Genomic DNA, 17,479 nt, shown 5'->3' on the forward strand with positions numbered 1-17,479 from the left:
CCAAGAGATATAGCAAGCCAGTTATACAGCACTACAATGATGTTATGTCTAAAATGGTGTGCCATCTTTTGCGGCATATATTCTTTGCAATTTTTTGGCAGAGCAGAGTAAGTGCATACTAGTAAACAGGCATTTTTTAAATGTGTTTTTCTGCCCTGTCCTCTTCTCTTTCCTACCTTTACCTATCTGATCCTTAGTTTTTCTTTATTTAGCCCTGGTTCACATTGATGCTACATTGAAATCGTGCTGAAGTAGTAGTACTTCAGCACGATTTCAAAGTAGCAGGTCAGCGCGATTTCAGGTGCTACTTGGCTGACATCTGTGCCACTTCATGCGCAGAGGTCTATGCAAATCGCACCTGAAATGGCAAAAATAGTGCAGGAACTTTTTTTTTTTCAAAACGGTGCAGCACCGCAAAGTCAGAGTTGCACCGATTTGAATGCTTCGATTGCCGACAATAGGGTGTGACTTGTCATGTGATTTGGAGCTGTCAAATCACATGACAAGTTGCACCGGTGTGAATGGGGGCTCAATAATAATTATTTAATAATAACTCTAACTAAATCTTAAGTTATCTAGTCCACATATAACTGTTGGACACCATGCTCTGCACAGCCTATATTTATTTGTGCCTCTGAATAATCATGTCTATTATTTTCCTGTTACTTGGTGGTCAGAATCATTCCCATTCCCTTGGGGAGATGTACCTCCATTGCTGCCCCAACAACACAAAAGTTTTGAGGGAATCGCACTGGGACATTTGTTCATACTCTGTTAGTAAAAATGCTTAAAATTGCGGTGTCCCTGTTACAGACTCCCCCCTCAGTTCCTGTTCATGGGAATCCTCAAAAAAAAACCATGAGAGGTTCTAAACTTTCCTTACGCAATCCAAAACTCACAAACATTTTGGATGAACTAAAGCTCCGCTGTAAGAAAAAGCGAGCAGGCAGGCTTTGATTGCAGAAGGCTTGCATGTGCAGATCAGCTTACAGTGCCAGTCTTTGAGTGTCGAGATTACTGCCTCCTGTGCATGTGCAGGAGTGACCTCATTCTGCACCGACAAATGAAGAGGCCTGAAGACTGGCTCTCAGACAATGCCGACACTGGCAAGGGACTGTTGAATAGATAAGTGTTGACCCTTCAGTTCTTAATATTCTAATATGTTGTGAATGCAACCCGTGGCAAAAATTATGGAATCACCAGTCCCTGAGGATGTTCCTTCAGTTGTTTATTGTTGTAGAAAAAAAGCAGATCACAGGCATGGCCAAAAACTAAAGGCATTTCAAATGGCAACTTTCTGGCTTTAAGAAACACTAAAAGAAATCAAGAAAAATAATTGTGGTGGCCAGTAACAGTTAGATTTATAGAACAAGCACAGGGAATAAATTATGGAATCACTCAATTCTGAGGAAAAAATTATGGAATCACCCTGTAAATTTTCATTACAAACACTAACACCTGCATCAGATGAAATCTGCTTGTTAGTATGCAGATAAAAAGGAGTGATCACACCTTGGAGAGCTGTTGCAACAAGTGGACTGACATGAAGCATGGCTCCAACACCAGAGATGTCAATTGAAAAAAAGGAAAGGATTATCAAACTCCTTAAAGAGGGTAAATCATCACGTAGTGTTGCACAAGATGTTGGTTGTTCACAGTCGGCTGTGTCTAAAACATGGACCAAATACAAACAACATGGGAAGGTGGTTAAAGGCAAGCATACTGGTAGACCAAGGAAGACATCAAAGCGTCAAGACAGAAAACTTAAAGCAATATGCCTTGAAAACAGAAAATGTACAACAAAACAAATGAGGAACAAATGGGAGGAAACTGGAGTCAACATCTGTGACCGAACTGTAAGAAACAGCCTAAAGGAAATTGGATTTACATACAGAAAAGCTAAAAGAAAGCCATCTCTAACACCTAAACACAAAAAAAACAAGGTTACAATGGGCTAAGGAAAGGCAATCGTGGACTGTGGATGATTGGATTTCTGTCTTGACGCTTTGATGTCTTCCTTGGTCTACCAGTATGCTTGCCTTTAACCACCTTTCCATGTTGTTTGTATTTGGTCCATGTTTTAGACACAGCCGACTGTGAACAACCAACATCTTGTGAAACACTGCGTGATGATTTACCCTCTTTAAGGAGTTTGATAATCCTCTCCTTTTTTTCAATTGACATCTCTGGTGTTGGAGCCATGCTTCATGTCAGTCCACTTGTTGCAACAGCTCTCCAAGGTGTGATCACTCCTTTTTATCTACATACTAACAAGCAGATTTAATCTGATGCAGGTGTTAGTGTTTGTAATGAAAATTTACAGGGTGATTCCATAATTTTTTCCTCAGAATTGAGTGATTCCATAATTTATTTCCTGTGCTTGTTCTATAAATCTAACTGTTACTGGCCACCACAATTATTTTTCTTGATTTCTTTTAGTGTTTCTTAAAGCCAGAAAGTTGCCATTTGAAATGCCTTTAGTTTTTGGCCATGTCTGAGATCTGCTTTTTTCTACAACAATAAATAACTGAAGGAACATCCTCAGGGACTGGTGATTCCATAATTTTTGCCAGGGGTTGTACTTTGTGTAATTTGAAAATTTAAAACATCATACAAAAAAATGGACTGTGCAGTATTTTGTGGTACAATTCGGTATCAAGATCAGATCCACGAAGACAAGAACAAAAGTTTTTGCAACAAGAAAAAGAGTAAGCCACTAAAATAGAATAAAAACAAAGTCACAGAAATTGGGTGTGTTATTACAGGGCCATGCCACTGAAGCTAAAGCCGTGACGTGCAAAACAGCTGTCACAACTCAAGGGCTTTTTCAGCATCCCTTATTTTGGACACTGGATAAATACCGTATGTAGCCCATAGGCTATATATATATAGATAAATAAATATAAATATATATATATATATATATATATATATATATATATATATATATACACACACACACACACACACACACACACACACACATTGTCTTGGGAGGAAGCTGTTTTACCAGCTGCATCCATGATCCTGGTATCAAAATTTTCAGTCAGCGACCAGCTCTCATGTAAAAGTGATCTGAGCGGCTCTACAGCCACCCAATCACTTTAACAGAGCTTGAAAAGGCCATCACCCTACTGTTCCCAGACTCTCTAGTCCCATTGTGGAGCCCGCGACCAATGAAAGCGGTCAGGTTGGCTGAGAACAGAGGAGAAAGAGGAACAGCCCTATCTCACCTATGACAAATAAAGCCGGAAATGACATGTATTACATCACTTCCCGTTTTGGTTCTTTGTTTACTTGCTGTTAATGGTTCACTGCCCAAACTATCACAAGGGATTTTGTTCATTTCTTGTAACAGCAATAAAGTTAAATAAAAAAATAAAGAAAGAAAAAGTGTAAATCAAATACAGTGAAGTAAATAATAAAATAATAGCATAAAAAAAAAAGTAATGTTCCCCCACCTCCCTGTGCTCACATGCAATTACGCATGTAGCTCCGGCACGCATAGGTAAACAGTGATTGCACCACACAATGGAGGTATCACCACGAACGTTAAAGTGAGAGCAATAATTCTAGCACCAGAGCTCACTTTTTACTCTAAACTGGTAACCTGTGAAGGCTTTAAAAGCATCGCCTTTGGAGATTTTTAGGTACCATAGTTTTACACCATTTCACAGGAGTAAAAAATGTAAAATATTGACAAGTTTGGTATCTATTTACTCAGCACAACATAATATTTCATATTTTACCAAATGCGTTTTATGTTGTATTTGTGTGCATTTAAATGCATTAAACTGTATTTTCCTGAAAAAAAAGATATCTATTTATTTTTAAGCCCGGGTTCACACCTATGCGAATTAGAGGTGCGTTTCCGCACCTCTAATTCGCATAGCAGGAGAATGTGACTGGCTCCCTATGGAGCCGGTTCACATATCTCCGGGGCGGCTGCGGTGCGCACTGCACAAAAACGCTGTGCGTCTTTGGCTGCGTTTCAGGGCCGAATTCAGGCATAGAATCGGCCCTGATTCGTCCCTGAAACGGTGAACAGGGACGCACAGCGCTCCTGTGCGGTGCGCAGCGTATTATGGTGTGAACCCGGGCTTAATGTTTGGAGTCTCTAAATAATTTCAGGCATGGGCCACAAAGGCACATATCATCCAACAGATATAGCATTTCTTTAATTTAGAGACAATATGAAATAAGAGTGGGTTTAGTTGACTAGGAAAAACAATCATGCATACAACAAAACCTAGCCTGTAAATAAGCCTAGAGAAATGCTGTTAGAGAGACCAGGTGTAGATGGACTATCTTAGAAGGTGAAAAGCAAAAGGAAGAATGAAGAAAATGTTTTTGGCATTTATTCAACACTAATATTACCAAAATACAGTGAGAACCTGTATGGTAGCTATAATTTACCTGATCCCTCCACTGCAAAGCCCATAAGAACAGAATATAACCAGAAGTCTCTGAACAGCTTTTGTAGTCGTGGCTTGGCCTCTTTAATGGGTTGTAGTCTTCGAGTTAGCTGAAAATCAAGTGCAGGAAAAATAAATGTATATCATTACATAATGGTAAATCAAATACTAGTTACAGAACATACACAAAATGCAATCATAGTTCTTTACACATATTACTAAATTACACCCCAACATCAGTATAGGGCAGGGGTGCCCAACCTTTTAGAGTGAGGGCCACTTAAGCGACTTGGTAACCAGTCACGGGCCACAATGAGCGGAGCGGGGGGACGACTGGTCCGTGTCCACTCTGCATATGCAGAGCAGACAGGGACACAGCCCGCTCTGATCCGCCCAGACGGAAAGGGATAGATCCCCTTCTATTTTTTTTTTTTTTTTTTTTTAGAGGATCGGATTGGAGGTAGGCAGGTGTAAACAGACACAAATTTGTTTACATCTGCAGCTCCATGGAGGCGAATGGAGGGTTCGATTGGGACCACCTGAAAAATGGACAGGCGGACCGGATCAGACTAATCATGTGAAAGGGGCCCAACGCTGATTTCACTCCGATGCGCTGCAGTGCAACTGTGGCTTTCCTGTGGGTTAGCTGCACTTTGCCATAGACTTCTAGTATATCCTGCAGGTGTGATGCACTTCATGAAAGCCCACCAAAACTCCTGCTTTCAGGAGTTTTAGTGGGCTTTCAGAAAGCGCACCAAACCCACAGGTAATAACAGAAGTCTATGGCTCAGTGCAGGTAACCCACAGGTGCACCTGCGGAGCAGTTTGAAAGCAGCCCAGTAACCACTGCAGAAGAGATGTGTCCATATATACACTGTGATTTTAGAATATAAATTGTCCTTTAATAATAATCTTCTATTTAGGAGTCTTCCTTGCTACAGATATTTCCGGCACTTGCTGTCCCAGTCGGAATCCAGTTGGTATCACTCTACCTGTGACACAAGCCGGCCATATACAGGAAGCATCAACTAATGCAGTTCTGCTCCCTCCTCCGCCGGTTCCATTCAGAACACTGATTCTCTGGGATGGTGGGTCGGGAACCCGTGATCTGGGCTTGCCGACCCACTATCCCAGAGCAGGAGGTCAGGGGCCACAACAGAGGGGTTGGGCACCCCTGGTGTATGGTATATCTAGACCATCTTTCCAGGACATGTTGAAACATGGCTCTTCTTGCAATATGATAAATTGGAAGTCTCAATAGAAAGCAAAGCTGAACGATTTCATAGGTGCTTTGGTAGAGTGCATAATATATTACATTATTAAATTCCACTGTGGAAATTAAAGCCATAAAAACTTTGTCAAAGACACGCTAAAGCCGGCCATAGTCAGTTCGAATCATGTATGGGCTGGCTAAATGTACCCAAGTTGATCGATAGATCAAGTCCTATATAGATAGTCTTATAGCCGTTACCAATACTCACTGTGTTCTCACAGGGAGAACACAACGGCTCCACGGGAGAGATTCCCCCATCAACACAGTTTGTGTTGATGGGGGGATCGAGCGATTTTCTTTCCTGCAACCCATCTATGGTCGGCTTAAGACTTCCAGTTTTGCATACAGAAGGAGGACATGGGAGATGATGCTGAATAGAGCAACAAAGGGACCGAAAAAAACATAGGGGAGGAGAGGACAGCTACAGAATTAATTTTAATCCTTTGTTTACTTCATAGATCTATACTGGGCCAGTTCATTAGACAAAAAAAAATATATTGGGGCGTGTTGTGACATCATTAGAAACCAGAAGTTTACAAAATATTTTAACAAATATACATATACACACACTACCATCTCCATCTCCTCACTACCTCCTTGAGGTTTAGTCACCATTTATCATTGGGTAAAAATAATGAAGCAATATGGTTACTTACATTAGATATTTTCAGCAAAAAATAAAAGCATGTCGTGTTTAACCGCTTGCCAACTGCCTTACGCAGATATACTGCGGCAGAAGGGCTCGTACAGGCAGAATCACATTCCTGTACATTGCCCTTTAAGAGGCGGCCTTGCGGGCACGGCAATCTCCGTGAGTCGGGTCGCGGGTCCCGCTGACTCGATCACTGTGGGGATACCAGCAATCGTCTCACGGAGAGGAAGAACGGGGAGATGCTAATGTAAACAAGCATCTCCCCGTTCTGCCTAGTGACAGTGTCACTAATCTCTGCTCCCTGAGTTCTAGTTCTTTTGTTCTGAGTTCTGTTATGTTTTGGTGTTATTCAAAATAAATAAACTTTATGTTAACCTAATGCACACTTATTGGCCATTTGATAGTTAACTTATCAAGTTTTTGTTGTAGGGGTTATTAAACAAGTATATAGAAATAGTTGCAAATTAGGATAGCATATATAAGATTTAACATGAAATAAAAAATGTATATTTAATTCAGTAACATATTTCCTGCACAGACAGAACGCTAATGCCAAGCTGTTTGTTATTGTGTAGTGGTCTGCTGAATACAGGAAATAAAGAAGGGGTGGGTAGCAGGGAGGGAACTAGGGGGCCCAGCAGAAGGAAAGGACTTTGGCTGACCAAGCATTTCTCTGTCTGTTTGAAGTATGCTGTTTACTCTGTGGGCGACAAAGGTTATGTTTTAGCTCTTTTTAGTGCATTTAAAATATTCTAGGACTAGGAATAGTCACCAGGGCTGTCAGGTAAGGGCACTTTTCAGAAATCATGTTTGATATAAGTGAATAAGATGCATAATTCAATGTTTACTATACTGTTGCTATGCTATCATTCATTACCATTTTTCATCTGCAAACAGCAAAATGCAGCTCAGTCCACTTCTCTAACTTTTATGTTTCTCTTACACAGCTGACTCTGGTGTTCCTTTAAAAAATCCTAAACTCAGTGGTTTCCAAAATGAATCTCCTCTACTTTACCACAAGTTTGCTACTAATTTCTACAGCATTATGTGGTGTTAAAGACCTAAGGGATCATTATGAGAGCAGAAATGGAGCTGTGGGAGCACGAAGTGCTTCACCCCAAAATGCAGAAAGCCTACAGGATGACACTGTGACCAACGACCTTATTCCTGAAGGAGATGATGAAGAGGACTATCTGGATTTTGACAAAATACTTGGTGAAGATGAAGAAGATTATACAGACATCATTGATGTTCTTCCAGAGATCAAGAGTACTGAAAAAATACCAGGGAATATATATGAACTTTTCCCAGGAAAAACAAGGATTCAAAGGCTGAACATAATCAATGCCAATTTTGGCTTTGATCTTTATCGATCCATAAAAGAAACCACAAATGCAACAGAAAACATCCTATTAGCACCAGTTGGTGTATCTACAGCACTGGCTACAGTATCACTGGGTACAAAAGGGCAGTCTCAGAGCCAAATTCTATCTACTTTAGGGTTCAAGGATTTCATTAATGCTAGTTCAAAATATGAAATCTTAACAGTTCATGAAGTCTTTCGTAAGTTAACTCACAGACTCTTCCGCAGAAACTTTGGCTATACCTTAAGAGCAGTTAGTGACCTCTACATAGAAAAAGACTTTGCCATTAGGGAGGACTTTCAGAATAACTTGAAAAACTACTACTTTGCAGAGGCTCAGATTGGCGACTTTGAAGATAAAGCATTCCTCAGTAAGATCAACCAACGCATTCACAAGCTCACCAAAGGCCTGATTAAAGAAGCACTCTCAAACCTAAGCCCAGATCTTCTGTTGTTACTTGTAAACTGCATCTACTTCAAAGGTAAGAATTTTTAGTAGCTGGCTAATTAAGTTTATGCATTATATTAGCACATTTTAGTGTGGGAGATATAGCCAGCTGGCTATATTAGGTATAAACACAGTAAATTATATAAGAGTCAACATCAAAACCATGATGCTACCTAATATACTTTAGAATTTCAGGAAAGGGTGAAAAAGGTACTAGGTTAAAATACCCCTGTAATGAGAGCAATATGCAAACTGCCAATGCAGATCTCCTTTTGAAAATCATAGTTAACTGGCTGTTTGTGGCTTAAAAACTTGAAGTCATTTACCCAGAATAAGGCTGGATCAAAATTCGATCCATCTATGGCCATTCCTGCTTGAGAAGCTGATCTAATGATTAGCTTCTCTCGAACGGGGCAGTTGAAAAACTTTAATTCTGCAAGCACATGCAGCCAATCCGCTGCAGCACTGATCAGTGTATTCTGACAGCAGAGGAGTCCCAGCTGTCAGAATACAATAGCACAGTGGAGAGGATTTCTCCATCCACTTTGAATGTGTGGATGGGGGATGATGGCCAGCCCAAGCACACAGGTAAAGGAATCAGAGCAAAACCATACTTCCTCATCTGCATACTTATTCTAGGTCAAGGATGAAAAAAAATATACAGAATCAGCATGGATATCAGGCAAATAGCAAATTTTAGAAAGGTCAACAATACAGTTTATATGTGTTCTTAAAAGGTTACACAAGTCCGTGAACATAGTCCATGGTAATGCAATGCAGCTGTCATTTTCACAATTATAGTATATATCAAATGTAAATCTTGCATATATATGAATGGCATACAGATGAACAAACTCTTTCTTTTATTTTTTAATAGGAACTTGGGAAAATAAGTTTCCAGCAGAGTATACCCATAATGCAAATTTTCGTGTGAGTGACAAAGAAATTGTGAAAGTGCCCATGATGAAGACCAAGGGAAACTTCTTAGTAGCTGTGGATTCTGAGCTGGACTGTGATGTTCTGCAGCTGCCATATGTTGGCAACATCAGCATGCTAATAGCTATGCCACATAAACTGTCTGGCATGAAACTCCTTGAGAAGCAGCTCAATTCACATGTGGTAGAAAAATGGCAGAAAATTATGACAAACAGGTAAGCCTGCAAAAAGTTATTAAAATTATGCATCAGCAGAGCTGTTTATTATTTTGCTGCAGGACACTATCCTGACATCTAAAGATGGCCATGCACTGATAGAATTTTTTGTTCAAGCTGTAGGCTGAATGAAAAAAATCTAAGAGATTCCTTCATCTATGCTATACAACACAGATGGACGAATCCCCATGCCAGGCTATTGTATTTCAACAGCCAACACATGCAGCCCTCAGAATACTTGAACAGCAGCTGCAGCTCATCAGTCAACAATTTTACACACAGGTTCCCCCGACTTTTCAATCGAAAGAGGTCAGGTGTGACAGTGCCGACAAGGTCACTCATGAAGCAAATATGATAACTGTATGGCCAGTTTAAAGTGGTATTAAGCCCATAAGCAAATATTTAACTGCTTACCAACTGCATGTGGAGGCCACATTAGTTCTCTTTTTTAGGCTTTCGTTCCTTTATTTTTAACTGGTGATCCAGCCAGTAAGTCTGTCCTGCAGATGTAGCAGCTAGGGGGTTGATGCAAACCATTTACCACTGACAGGGGTGCTTACAATGATCATCTTTCATCTATGTAAAACCTTTATCCCAAGGAACAAAATGGCTGCTGTAACTTGCTCAGAAAGTGTTAGCGGGAGCTTAGCTTCATTTTGCTTAGTGTATCTAAATCTGCTAATACATCCAAATCTACCTTCCACCAGACTGACAATGCAGTCATCCAAAGGTGTCTCTGTTGCTCCGTCATCCAGAGTGTAGAAACACTAATATAGGAGTTGTGTTACTGGCTGGATCACAAGGGGAAAAAGCCTAAAATTGGAAAATGAATGCAGCTACACCTGCTAATGATTGGTAAGCTGTAATATATTACATTATTAGTTTTGGTTTTACTACTGCTTTACGGCATCCCGATAAAACAAATCTGCTTCTGTACGCCTCAAGTTTACCAAGAGCTCTATTTATACTTATGGAAAAGTCATCGACTTGTGGCCTTAATGGTTAGTGGCCTTTCCATTGTGATGAATGAAGAATAAAGAAACAGAGCCTAGCTGAGAGACTCTCTGTGGAGAGGCTGTGCAGGACCCAGCAGCCACAGAGTGAAGATCGCTCAGGTTAGTGGATAGGTATGTTTAATACTTGGGGTTCCTAAAGTACAGTTATCCTTTAATATTTGCCTATTTACAAGAACAGTTTACAAGAACATTATTTATATATATTTTAGGTTACATTACAAAATTAAGCTATTGTATTAATTTTACATTTGTTCCTAGGACAAGGGATATTTATCTTCCTCGCTTCAAGCTGGAAAAGAACTATAACTTAAAGGATGTTCTCAGCAACATGGGAGTGAAGGATGTGTTCACTGCCAAGGCAGACTTCTCAGGCATTACTAATGAAGATATCAACATTGGCCTGGTTAGTATCTTCAGCTTCTCATACATATGACTTTTACAATGCAGATTATTTAAAAAACATATATATATATCATATGCATTAAAGAAGAACTGTTTGCATTGCCCATCACAACAGTTAGCATTTACTATTACTGGTCAAACTCAGTCCAATTTTTTGCTATGTGCCATCATCTCATTTTTTGCTGTGGTTGCTGCCATCTGCAGTTTAATTAAAGTGTCAAAAAAAAAAACAAAAAGAAAAAAAAAACACCCCTTTACTAGAGGGCAAGAACACAGGGGTAGATTTACTAAAGCTGGTGCATTCAGAATCTGGTGCAGCTGTGCATGGTAGCCAATCAGCTTCTAACCTCAGCTTGTTCAATTAAGCTTGGGCAATAAACTGGAAGCGGGTTGGTTTCTATGCAGAAGTGAGCTTGATTTTGCACTCTCCAGCTTAGTAAATAAACCCCATAGATTTATAGAGATTAAAAGTCTCTAATTTGATATTTTGTCTCAAACATGTCGATTAATGCTTGTATAATAACCACTTTACTACATAGTTGGTGTCAGCAACACCGTGGTGTAATTTCTAGCCAAAGCTGCAATTTACATGGCAGTTCCTATTTCGTTTTTTGTTTAGAAGATTGCAAATCTTCTAAAGAAAATCGAGAAGAAAAGCATATAGTAATAGCTACAATCAGAGAATAAAAAGGTAAGGTAAAAATGTTTGTCCTAAACAGCATATGATTAAAAGCTAGAACAGGCCACATAAACTAGCTAGCAATAACTTTTACTATATAGTAATCTACACAATTTGATTACAGCATGGCAGCATGCTGGAGCATGCTATAGGCTTGCGTTAATTGGCTTTTGTTTACATCAGAACATAACGCAGGTCAGAATCCCTAATATAATTAATGTCATTTTGTAACTTTGTCCAGAGTGCTTTTTTAACTGTTCTCTCTGACAAACTACTTTGCAGTTTCAACAACAAGGGAGCATCACCGTGAACGAAGAGGGAACACAAGCTGCCAGTCTTACTACCGTGGGCTTCACGCCACTTTCCATACAGACACGCTTCATTGTGGACCGTCCCTTCCTTTTTTTCATCTATGAACATCGCACCAATTGCCTTATTTTCTGTGGAAGAGTGTCCAACCCCACCAAGTCCTGAACTGGTTTCACAACTAAGCACTGGGCTTTATAATTTTACTATTTATGTAACTGAGAAGGGCAACTACATACGAAATGCCTACTCAGCATGCTCATTAGACATAAGTGTAAAATAGTCTTTATGAGGAACAGCACATACAGAATTACAGATTCAGCTGCTAAAACCTTCACCAAAATGTATAATGACCTTAAAAATGTAGAATTCTATTGTATTTGCTCAAGTGCCATATGTAAAAACAGATTTGTCACTTTGCAATACAGACCTGTTTATAAGAGACACTTGTTTGCAAGAAAGCCAAGCTGTTTATTATATTTTTGTGAACTATACCATGTGAAGTGTTCAAAACATTTTTCAAAACTCTACTAATGAAAAATAAATGTCTTCAATCTAGGCGTTTGTCAACTTAATGTGGAATAAGTCTTTTAACAGCAAGTTAGAAGGGGAATTGTCTAAAATCAACATAGAAAGACTGTTTCTGAATAGCTAACGGTTTGGGCTGGGATATTTTTGAACTGCTGGGTTTATGCAAGCTTGATAAATATTTGCTCTGCTTCTACCAGTGTAACCATTGACCCCACGTCAAGTGTCCTCTGAGCTCTTAAACTGAATAGTTGCAAAATAGTTGAGTATACAGTGTTAAAATGTATAAACTCAATTACCTTTTATTATAAGAATCTGTCCCTTGTAATTCCTCTTTTTTTTCTAAACATTGGACTGTTACCCCAAAGAAACCAACATAATTTCAAAAGGGGTTTATAAGACAAAACAAGTATATTGAAACAAGATGGTAAAAGGTGAAGGAAAAAGGGGGAAAATACTTATGGACCACTGTTAGTTTGACATCTATTTACCAGAAACAATAATTATTCCACAAATTTAAATTTGCAGTTCCTAAGAAAAGAAACATCTGTGAGTATCTTTCAGGAGAATAAGGCCCCTTTCACACATGCGGACCGTATGTCCGTATTTCATCCATCCGTTTTCGGATGAAATACGGACATACATGCATCCCTATGGGATAGCGGGTGTCAGCGGATGTACATCCGCAAACACCCGATGTCCTCCGGGTCCACTCTCGTCCGATTCTGCGAGACGGTCCGTGTTCCTCCGATCCCCTATAGGGCAGAGCGGAGATCTGACAGGGCGGTCCCTGCACAGTGTGCGGGTCCCGCCCTGTCATCCGCCGGCTCAGCTGGGGAAAGCGGAGCGATCCCCGCTGAGCAGCGGATGTTCACGGGGCGGATCAACACGGATCCGTCCCGTGTGAAAGGGGCCTAAAGCTCCTAACATTCCCAGTTTCTCTCATTTTTATTCTCAGTTTAAAATAGTGGTCAGTAATCAAAACTTTCAAATGACTGAGTCATTTGAAAAGTGGAACCAAGCAGCCCCAAATCCCAGGGGATGCTCAAATATTGAAACTTTGACACTTTTAGGCAATGTTGACACCTAGAACAAAATTGGTAGGGGGCGCTTAATGTGAAACTCTCTATAAATGGGAGTTAAGAAAGTGAAATTAAAAAATATAGAAATTATTATTAATATAGTATACAAGTGAAAAAACACCAGCCTGCCTACTTAAACAGTGACAAATTTGTCTCACTGACTCAATTAGTCTGCATTGCAAACAAATTGAATCTGCTTGAAACAAAAACAGCAATCCTGTGCACATAAATGCACACATCAAACAGTCCTCAGGAATGTGATCGTGATAAATTGCCTTATATGTGAACGCAATCGTCCTGAGAATAACCAGTGGAAAAAATACATAAAAAGTCCAAATCATGATGAATCTTCTATAAATCTTCCAATCCTGGAAATAAATGGAAACCCTTCATCGACTATACCATCACCCAAATGTGCTCAATATAAGGGTGGCAGCTTACCAGATGATGTTGACCTAATTACTGAAAAAAAGGACAAATGAGCATTAGCAAGATTTTGCTTGCTACAAGTATGTAGACTGTAGACTGGATAATCCCCTCACTCCATCAGGGATCACGGATGGGATATGGAAAAGAGCGAGGAAAACCAAATAGTGTAATCCCATTTATTAAAAAAGATAAAATACAAACAGAAAGCCAAATGGCTGCTTACAGTGTTGGTGCCATCGCCCAGCACTGACGCTGAAAGCGTAACCAAAGATAAATGAATGTCCCGCAATGAGAGCTGGCGTGCGTTCCACCTACGACGGAGGACAACCAGAGGGACCGGATGTGATGTTGTAATGTGACCAAGTACCGCCTCCAGAAGTACCGCCTCCATCAAATCCGGTCCCTCTGGTTGTCCTCCGTCCTAGGTGGAACGCACGCCAGCTCTCATTGCGGGACATTCATTCATCTTTGGCTGCGTTTTCAGCCTCAGTGCTAGGCGATGGCACCAACAATGAAATCAGCCATTTGGCTTTCTGTTTGTATTTTATCTATTTTAATAAATGGGATTACACCATTTGGTTTTTCTCGCTCTTTTCCATATCCCGTCCGTGATCCCCGATGGAGTGAGGGGATTATCCAGTCTACAGTCTCCATACTTGTAGCAAGCAAAAATAGGATTTTTAAAACAGCTTACCTGTAAAATCCTTTTCTTTGAAGTACATCAGGGGACACAGAGCCATAGTAGTTACTATGTGGGTTATAGGCCACCTTCAGGTGATGGACACTGGCACGCCCTAAGACAAAAAGTGCACTCCCTATATAACCCATCCCACTACTGAGAGTACCTCAGTTTTGTAGCAAAGCAATACACGTGTATACCAAGAAGGGAGGGACCTCTGTGTCCCCTGATGTACTTCAAAGAAAAGGATTTTACAGGTAAGCTGTTTTAAAAATACTATTTTCTTTTCATAGATCAGGGAACACAGAGCCATAGTAGTTACTATGTGGGATGTCCCATAGCAATGCCAACTGAAGGGAGGGAGACACAACAAAAGTAGGGCACCAAGAGACAAGAGGACTTATACTGCAGCCTGCAGTACACTGCGCCCAAAGGCGATATCCTCATGACCTTTTACATCTACTTGATAGAATCTGGTAAATGTATGGATTGAAGACCAAGTTGCGGCCTTGCAGATCTGAGCCATGGAGGCTTGGTGATGCACTGCCCAGGAAATACTAACAGCCCTGGTAGAGTGCGCTTTAATATGAAAAGGAGGAATTTTCCTCTTTAAACCATAGGCTTGAACAATCACTTGACGAATCCCTGTAGAAATGGTAGATTTCGACGCCGCCTGTCCCCTTTTAGGACTATCTGGCAACGCAAACAAAACATCTGTTTTACGAATCTGAGCAGTCGCTTTTAAATAGACCTTGACCGCTCCCACCACATCAAGAGAATGTAGTGACATTTCTTCCATAGAACTGGGTTCTGGAAAAAAAGAAGGCAGAACAATATCCTGGTTTAAATGAAAACCTGACACTACCTTAGGATGTGAAAATTAGGATGAGGCCGCAATACAACCTTATCCTTATGAATAATCAAATATGGCTCTTTACAGGAAAGAGCAGCCAACTCTGATACTCTCCTTGCAGAAGATATGGCAACCAAGGAAACTATTTCCCTCGTCAAGAGGATCAAGGGAATATCTTGAATTGGTTTAAAAGGCTGTTTTTGTAAAGCAGACAGGACTAAATTTAAGTCCCAAGGGTTCAGGGGTGACTTAACTGGGGGATTAATCTGAGTTACCCCCTGAATAAGGTAACAAACCAAAAAGTATGAAGCAAGCGGTCATGGAAAAAACACCGATAAGGCCGACACCTGGCCCTTGATAGTGCTCAAGGCCAGCTTCATTACTGATCCCATCTGTAGGAACTCAAGGATCCTACCTATAATATATTTCCTGGGGTGCCAACCCATGGATTCACACCAGGAGACGTTTGCCTTCCAGACTCTATAATATAGGATTCTGTAGGCTGGCTTCCTAGCATTAACCAAAGTAGAAACTACTGAAGCTGATAGCCCACGGACCTTTAGAATGTGGGTCTCAATAGCCAAACCGTTAAATTTAGTGTTTGTAAGGTAGGATGGAACACTGGACCTTGCGAGAGAAGGTCTGGCCACAGGGGCAGGGTCCAAGGGTCCCCTACCGCCATCCTTATGATCTCAGCAAACCAAGATCTCCTGTGCCACGCTGGGGCGACCAGAATCACCTCCTTTCCCTCTTGCTTGATCCTGCGTAGGAAACGCGGAAGCAGCAGAACAGGAGGGAATGCATAGATCAGTGAAAACTGATCCCATGAAAAGACCAAGGCATCTGTTCCGTATGCCATCGGATCCCTTGTCCTTGACACAAAGTTGTCGATCTTGTTGTTGGACCTGGACGCAAACAGATCCACGTCCGGAACTCCCCATTTTTGGCATATTGACATAAAGATGTCGGAGTGAAGGAACCAGTCTCCCGGGAACAATTGTTGGCGACTCAAGAAGTCTGCCTGCCAATTCCCCATTCCTGGAATGAAAACTGCTGATAGGCAAGGGATGTTGTTTTCTGCCCAAGACAGAATATGATTCACCTCTCTATGGGCCGCACGACTTCTCGTGCCCCCTTGGTGATTGATATAAGCCACAGCTGTGGCATTGTCAGATTGGATCCTGACAGGATAATTCCGTAGTCTGAGTGTCCTAATCAGTACCTTTAAGGAACTGATTCTTTCCTGGGGCAAAAATACCCTTTTCTGGACTGTATCCATCATCATCCCTAAGTACTGCAATCTCCTTGATGGCTTTAAGGAGGATTTTTCTAGGTTGAGGATCCAACCTAAAGTATTCCAGCTAGCTGACTGCGGTGACCAGACTTTGGTTTAAATGGGCTACCGATTGATCCAGCAAGAGTAGATCGTCTAAGTAGGCTAGTATCATTATACTTTGAGCCCTTAACCTGGCTAAAGGAGGAGCCAGGATCTTTATAAACACTCGAGGTGCAGTAGCTAGCCCGAAAAGGTAGAGCTACAAACGGGAAATGAAGATTTTCTACCTCGAAGCATAGAAATTTCTTTTGAGTGGGGAAGAGTTTAGATCTTTGAGATCCAGAATGTCCATTTGGATTTAACCAAACCCCAACCTCTGCTCTTACATGGGGACCACCATGACCACTTTTGCCCAAAAAAATTGTCCAACGCTTGAGATAAAGACTTCTTTTTCTCTGGATCCTTAGGAACGTTTTGATCTGAGAAAGAACGAGGAGACGGGAACCTATTGGAACTCCAGCTTGTATCTATTGAGGAAGTCTCCTATTCGTCTTCCTGTCAGATCCTTGAGAACTGCAGAAGAATTCCCCCTACTGAGCGAGCGGGGCGCCTCCTCATAAGTAGGCTTCAGTACCTTGTAGGTTTCCTCCCCCAAGACCTCTTTTGTCCCTGGGGTTAATTCTGAGGATTACCTTTTGAAAATGACAGTGGAAGCCATCGTGACTGCCTGGAGGCTGATGCCCCTGGCACAAAAGAAGGAGCTTTAAAAATGAAAATATATTTACTCCTTTACTTAAATGGCAAAAGGGGGTACTTTTCCCACTAGAATTTCTTTGGATGAATTATCCAAACATTCTCAAATAGTTGTTTCACTGCAAAAGGAAGACTAGTCAGGAGCTTCTGCATGGTGAAAGGAAGTTTATCCTC

The 17,479-nt window shown here is 40.8% G+C and overlaps 2 protein-coding genes across 3 annotated transcripts in view; one reads left to right on the forward strand and one right to left on the reverse strand.

Annotated features, from left to right (window-relative positions):
* The window catches only part of PI4KA (phosphatidylinositol 4-kinase alpha), a 255,731-nt gene that overhangs the window by 107,653 nt on the left and 130,599 nt on the right, over positions 1 to 17,479 (reverse strand). For both annotated transcript variants that reach the window (XM_073629090.1, XM_073629095.1), the window contains exon 20: positions 4,417 to 4,525. In XM_073629090.1, coding sequence (XP_073485191.1) covers positions 4,417 to 4,525 — 109 coding nt within the window. The remainder of the gene's footprint in view (positions 1 to 4,416; positions 4,526 to 17,479) is intronic.
* On the forward strand, positions 6,966 to 12,263 carry SERPIND1 (serpin family D member 1). Its single transcript, XM_073629083.1, has 5 exons — positions 6,966 to 7,124; positions 7,288 to 8,185; positions 9,029 to 9,302; positions 10,577 to 10,721; positions 11,682 to 12,263. Exons 2-5 carry the CDS (start codon positions 7,336 to 7,338, stop codon positions 11,871 to 11,873), a joined length of 1,461 nt encoding a protein of 486 aa, XP_073485184.1. The 5' UTR covers positions 6,966 to 7,124; positions 7,288 to 7,335; the 3' UTR covers positions 11,874 to 12,263.

The sequence above is a fragment of the Aquarana catesbeiana genome, linkage group LG01 (assembly GCF_042186555.1).
Source record: "Aquarana catesbeiana isolate 2022-GZ linkage group LG01, ASM4218655v1, whole genome shotgun sequence".
Lineage (NCBI taxonomy): Eukaryota > Metazoa > Chordata > Amphibia > Anura > Ranidae > Aquarana > Aquarana catesbeiana.

What these genes read in the sequence shown, in the direction of transcription:
- SERPIND1 (XM_073629083.1), top strand. Translation starts at nt 7,336, where the DNA reads ATGAATCTCCTCTACTTTACCACAAGTTTGCTACTAATTTCTACAGCA. An exon ending in CAGAAAATTATGACAAACAG is followed by an intron (nt 9,303 to 10,576) that starts GTAAGCCTGCAA and finishes ATTTGTTCCTAG; the next exon opens with GACAAGGGATATTTATCTTC. An exon ending in AAGATATCAACATTGGCCTG is followed by an intron (nt 10,722 to 11,681) that starts GTTAGTATCTTC and finishes ACTACTTTGCAG; the next exon opens with TTTCAACAACAAGGGAGCAT.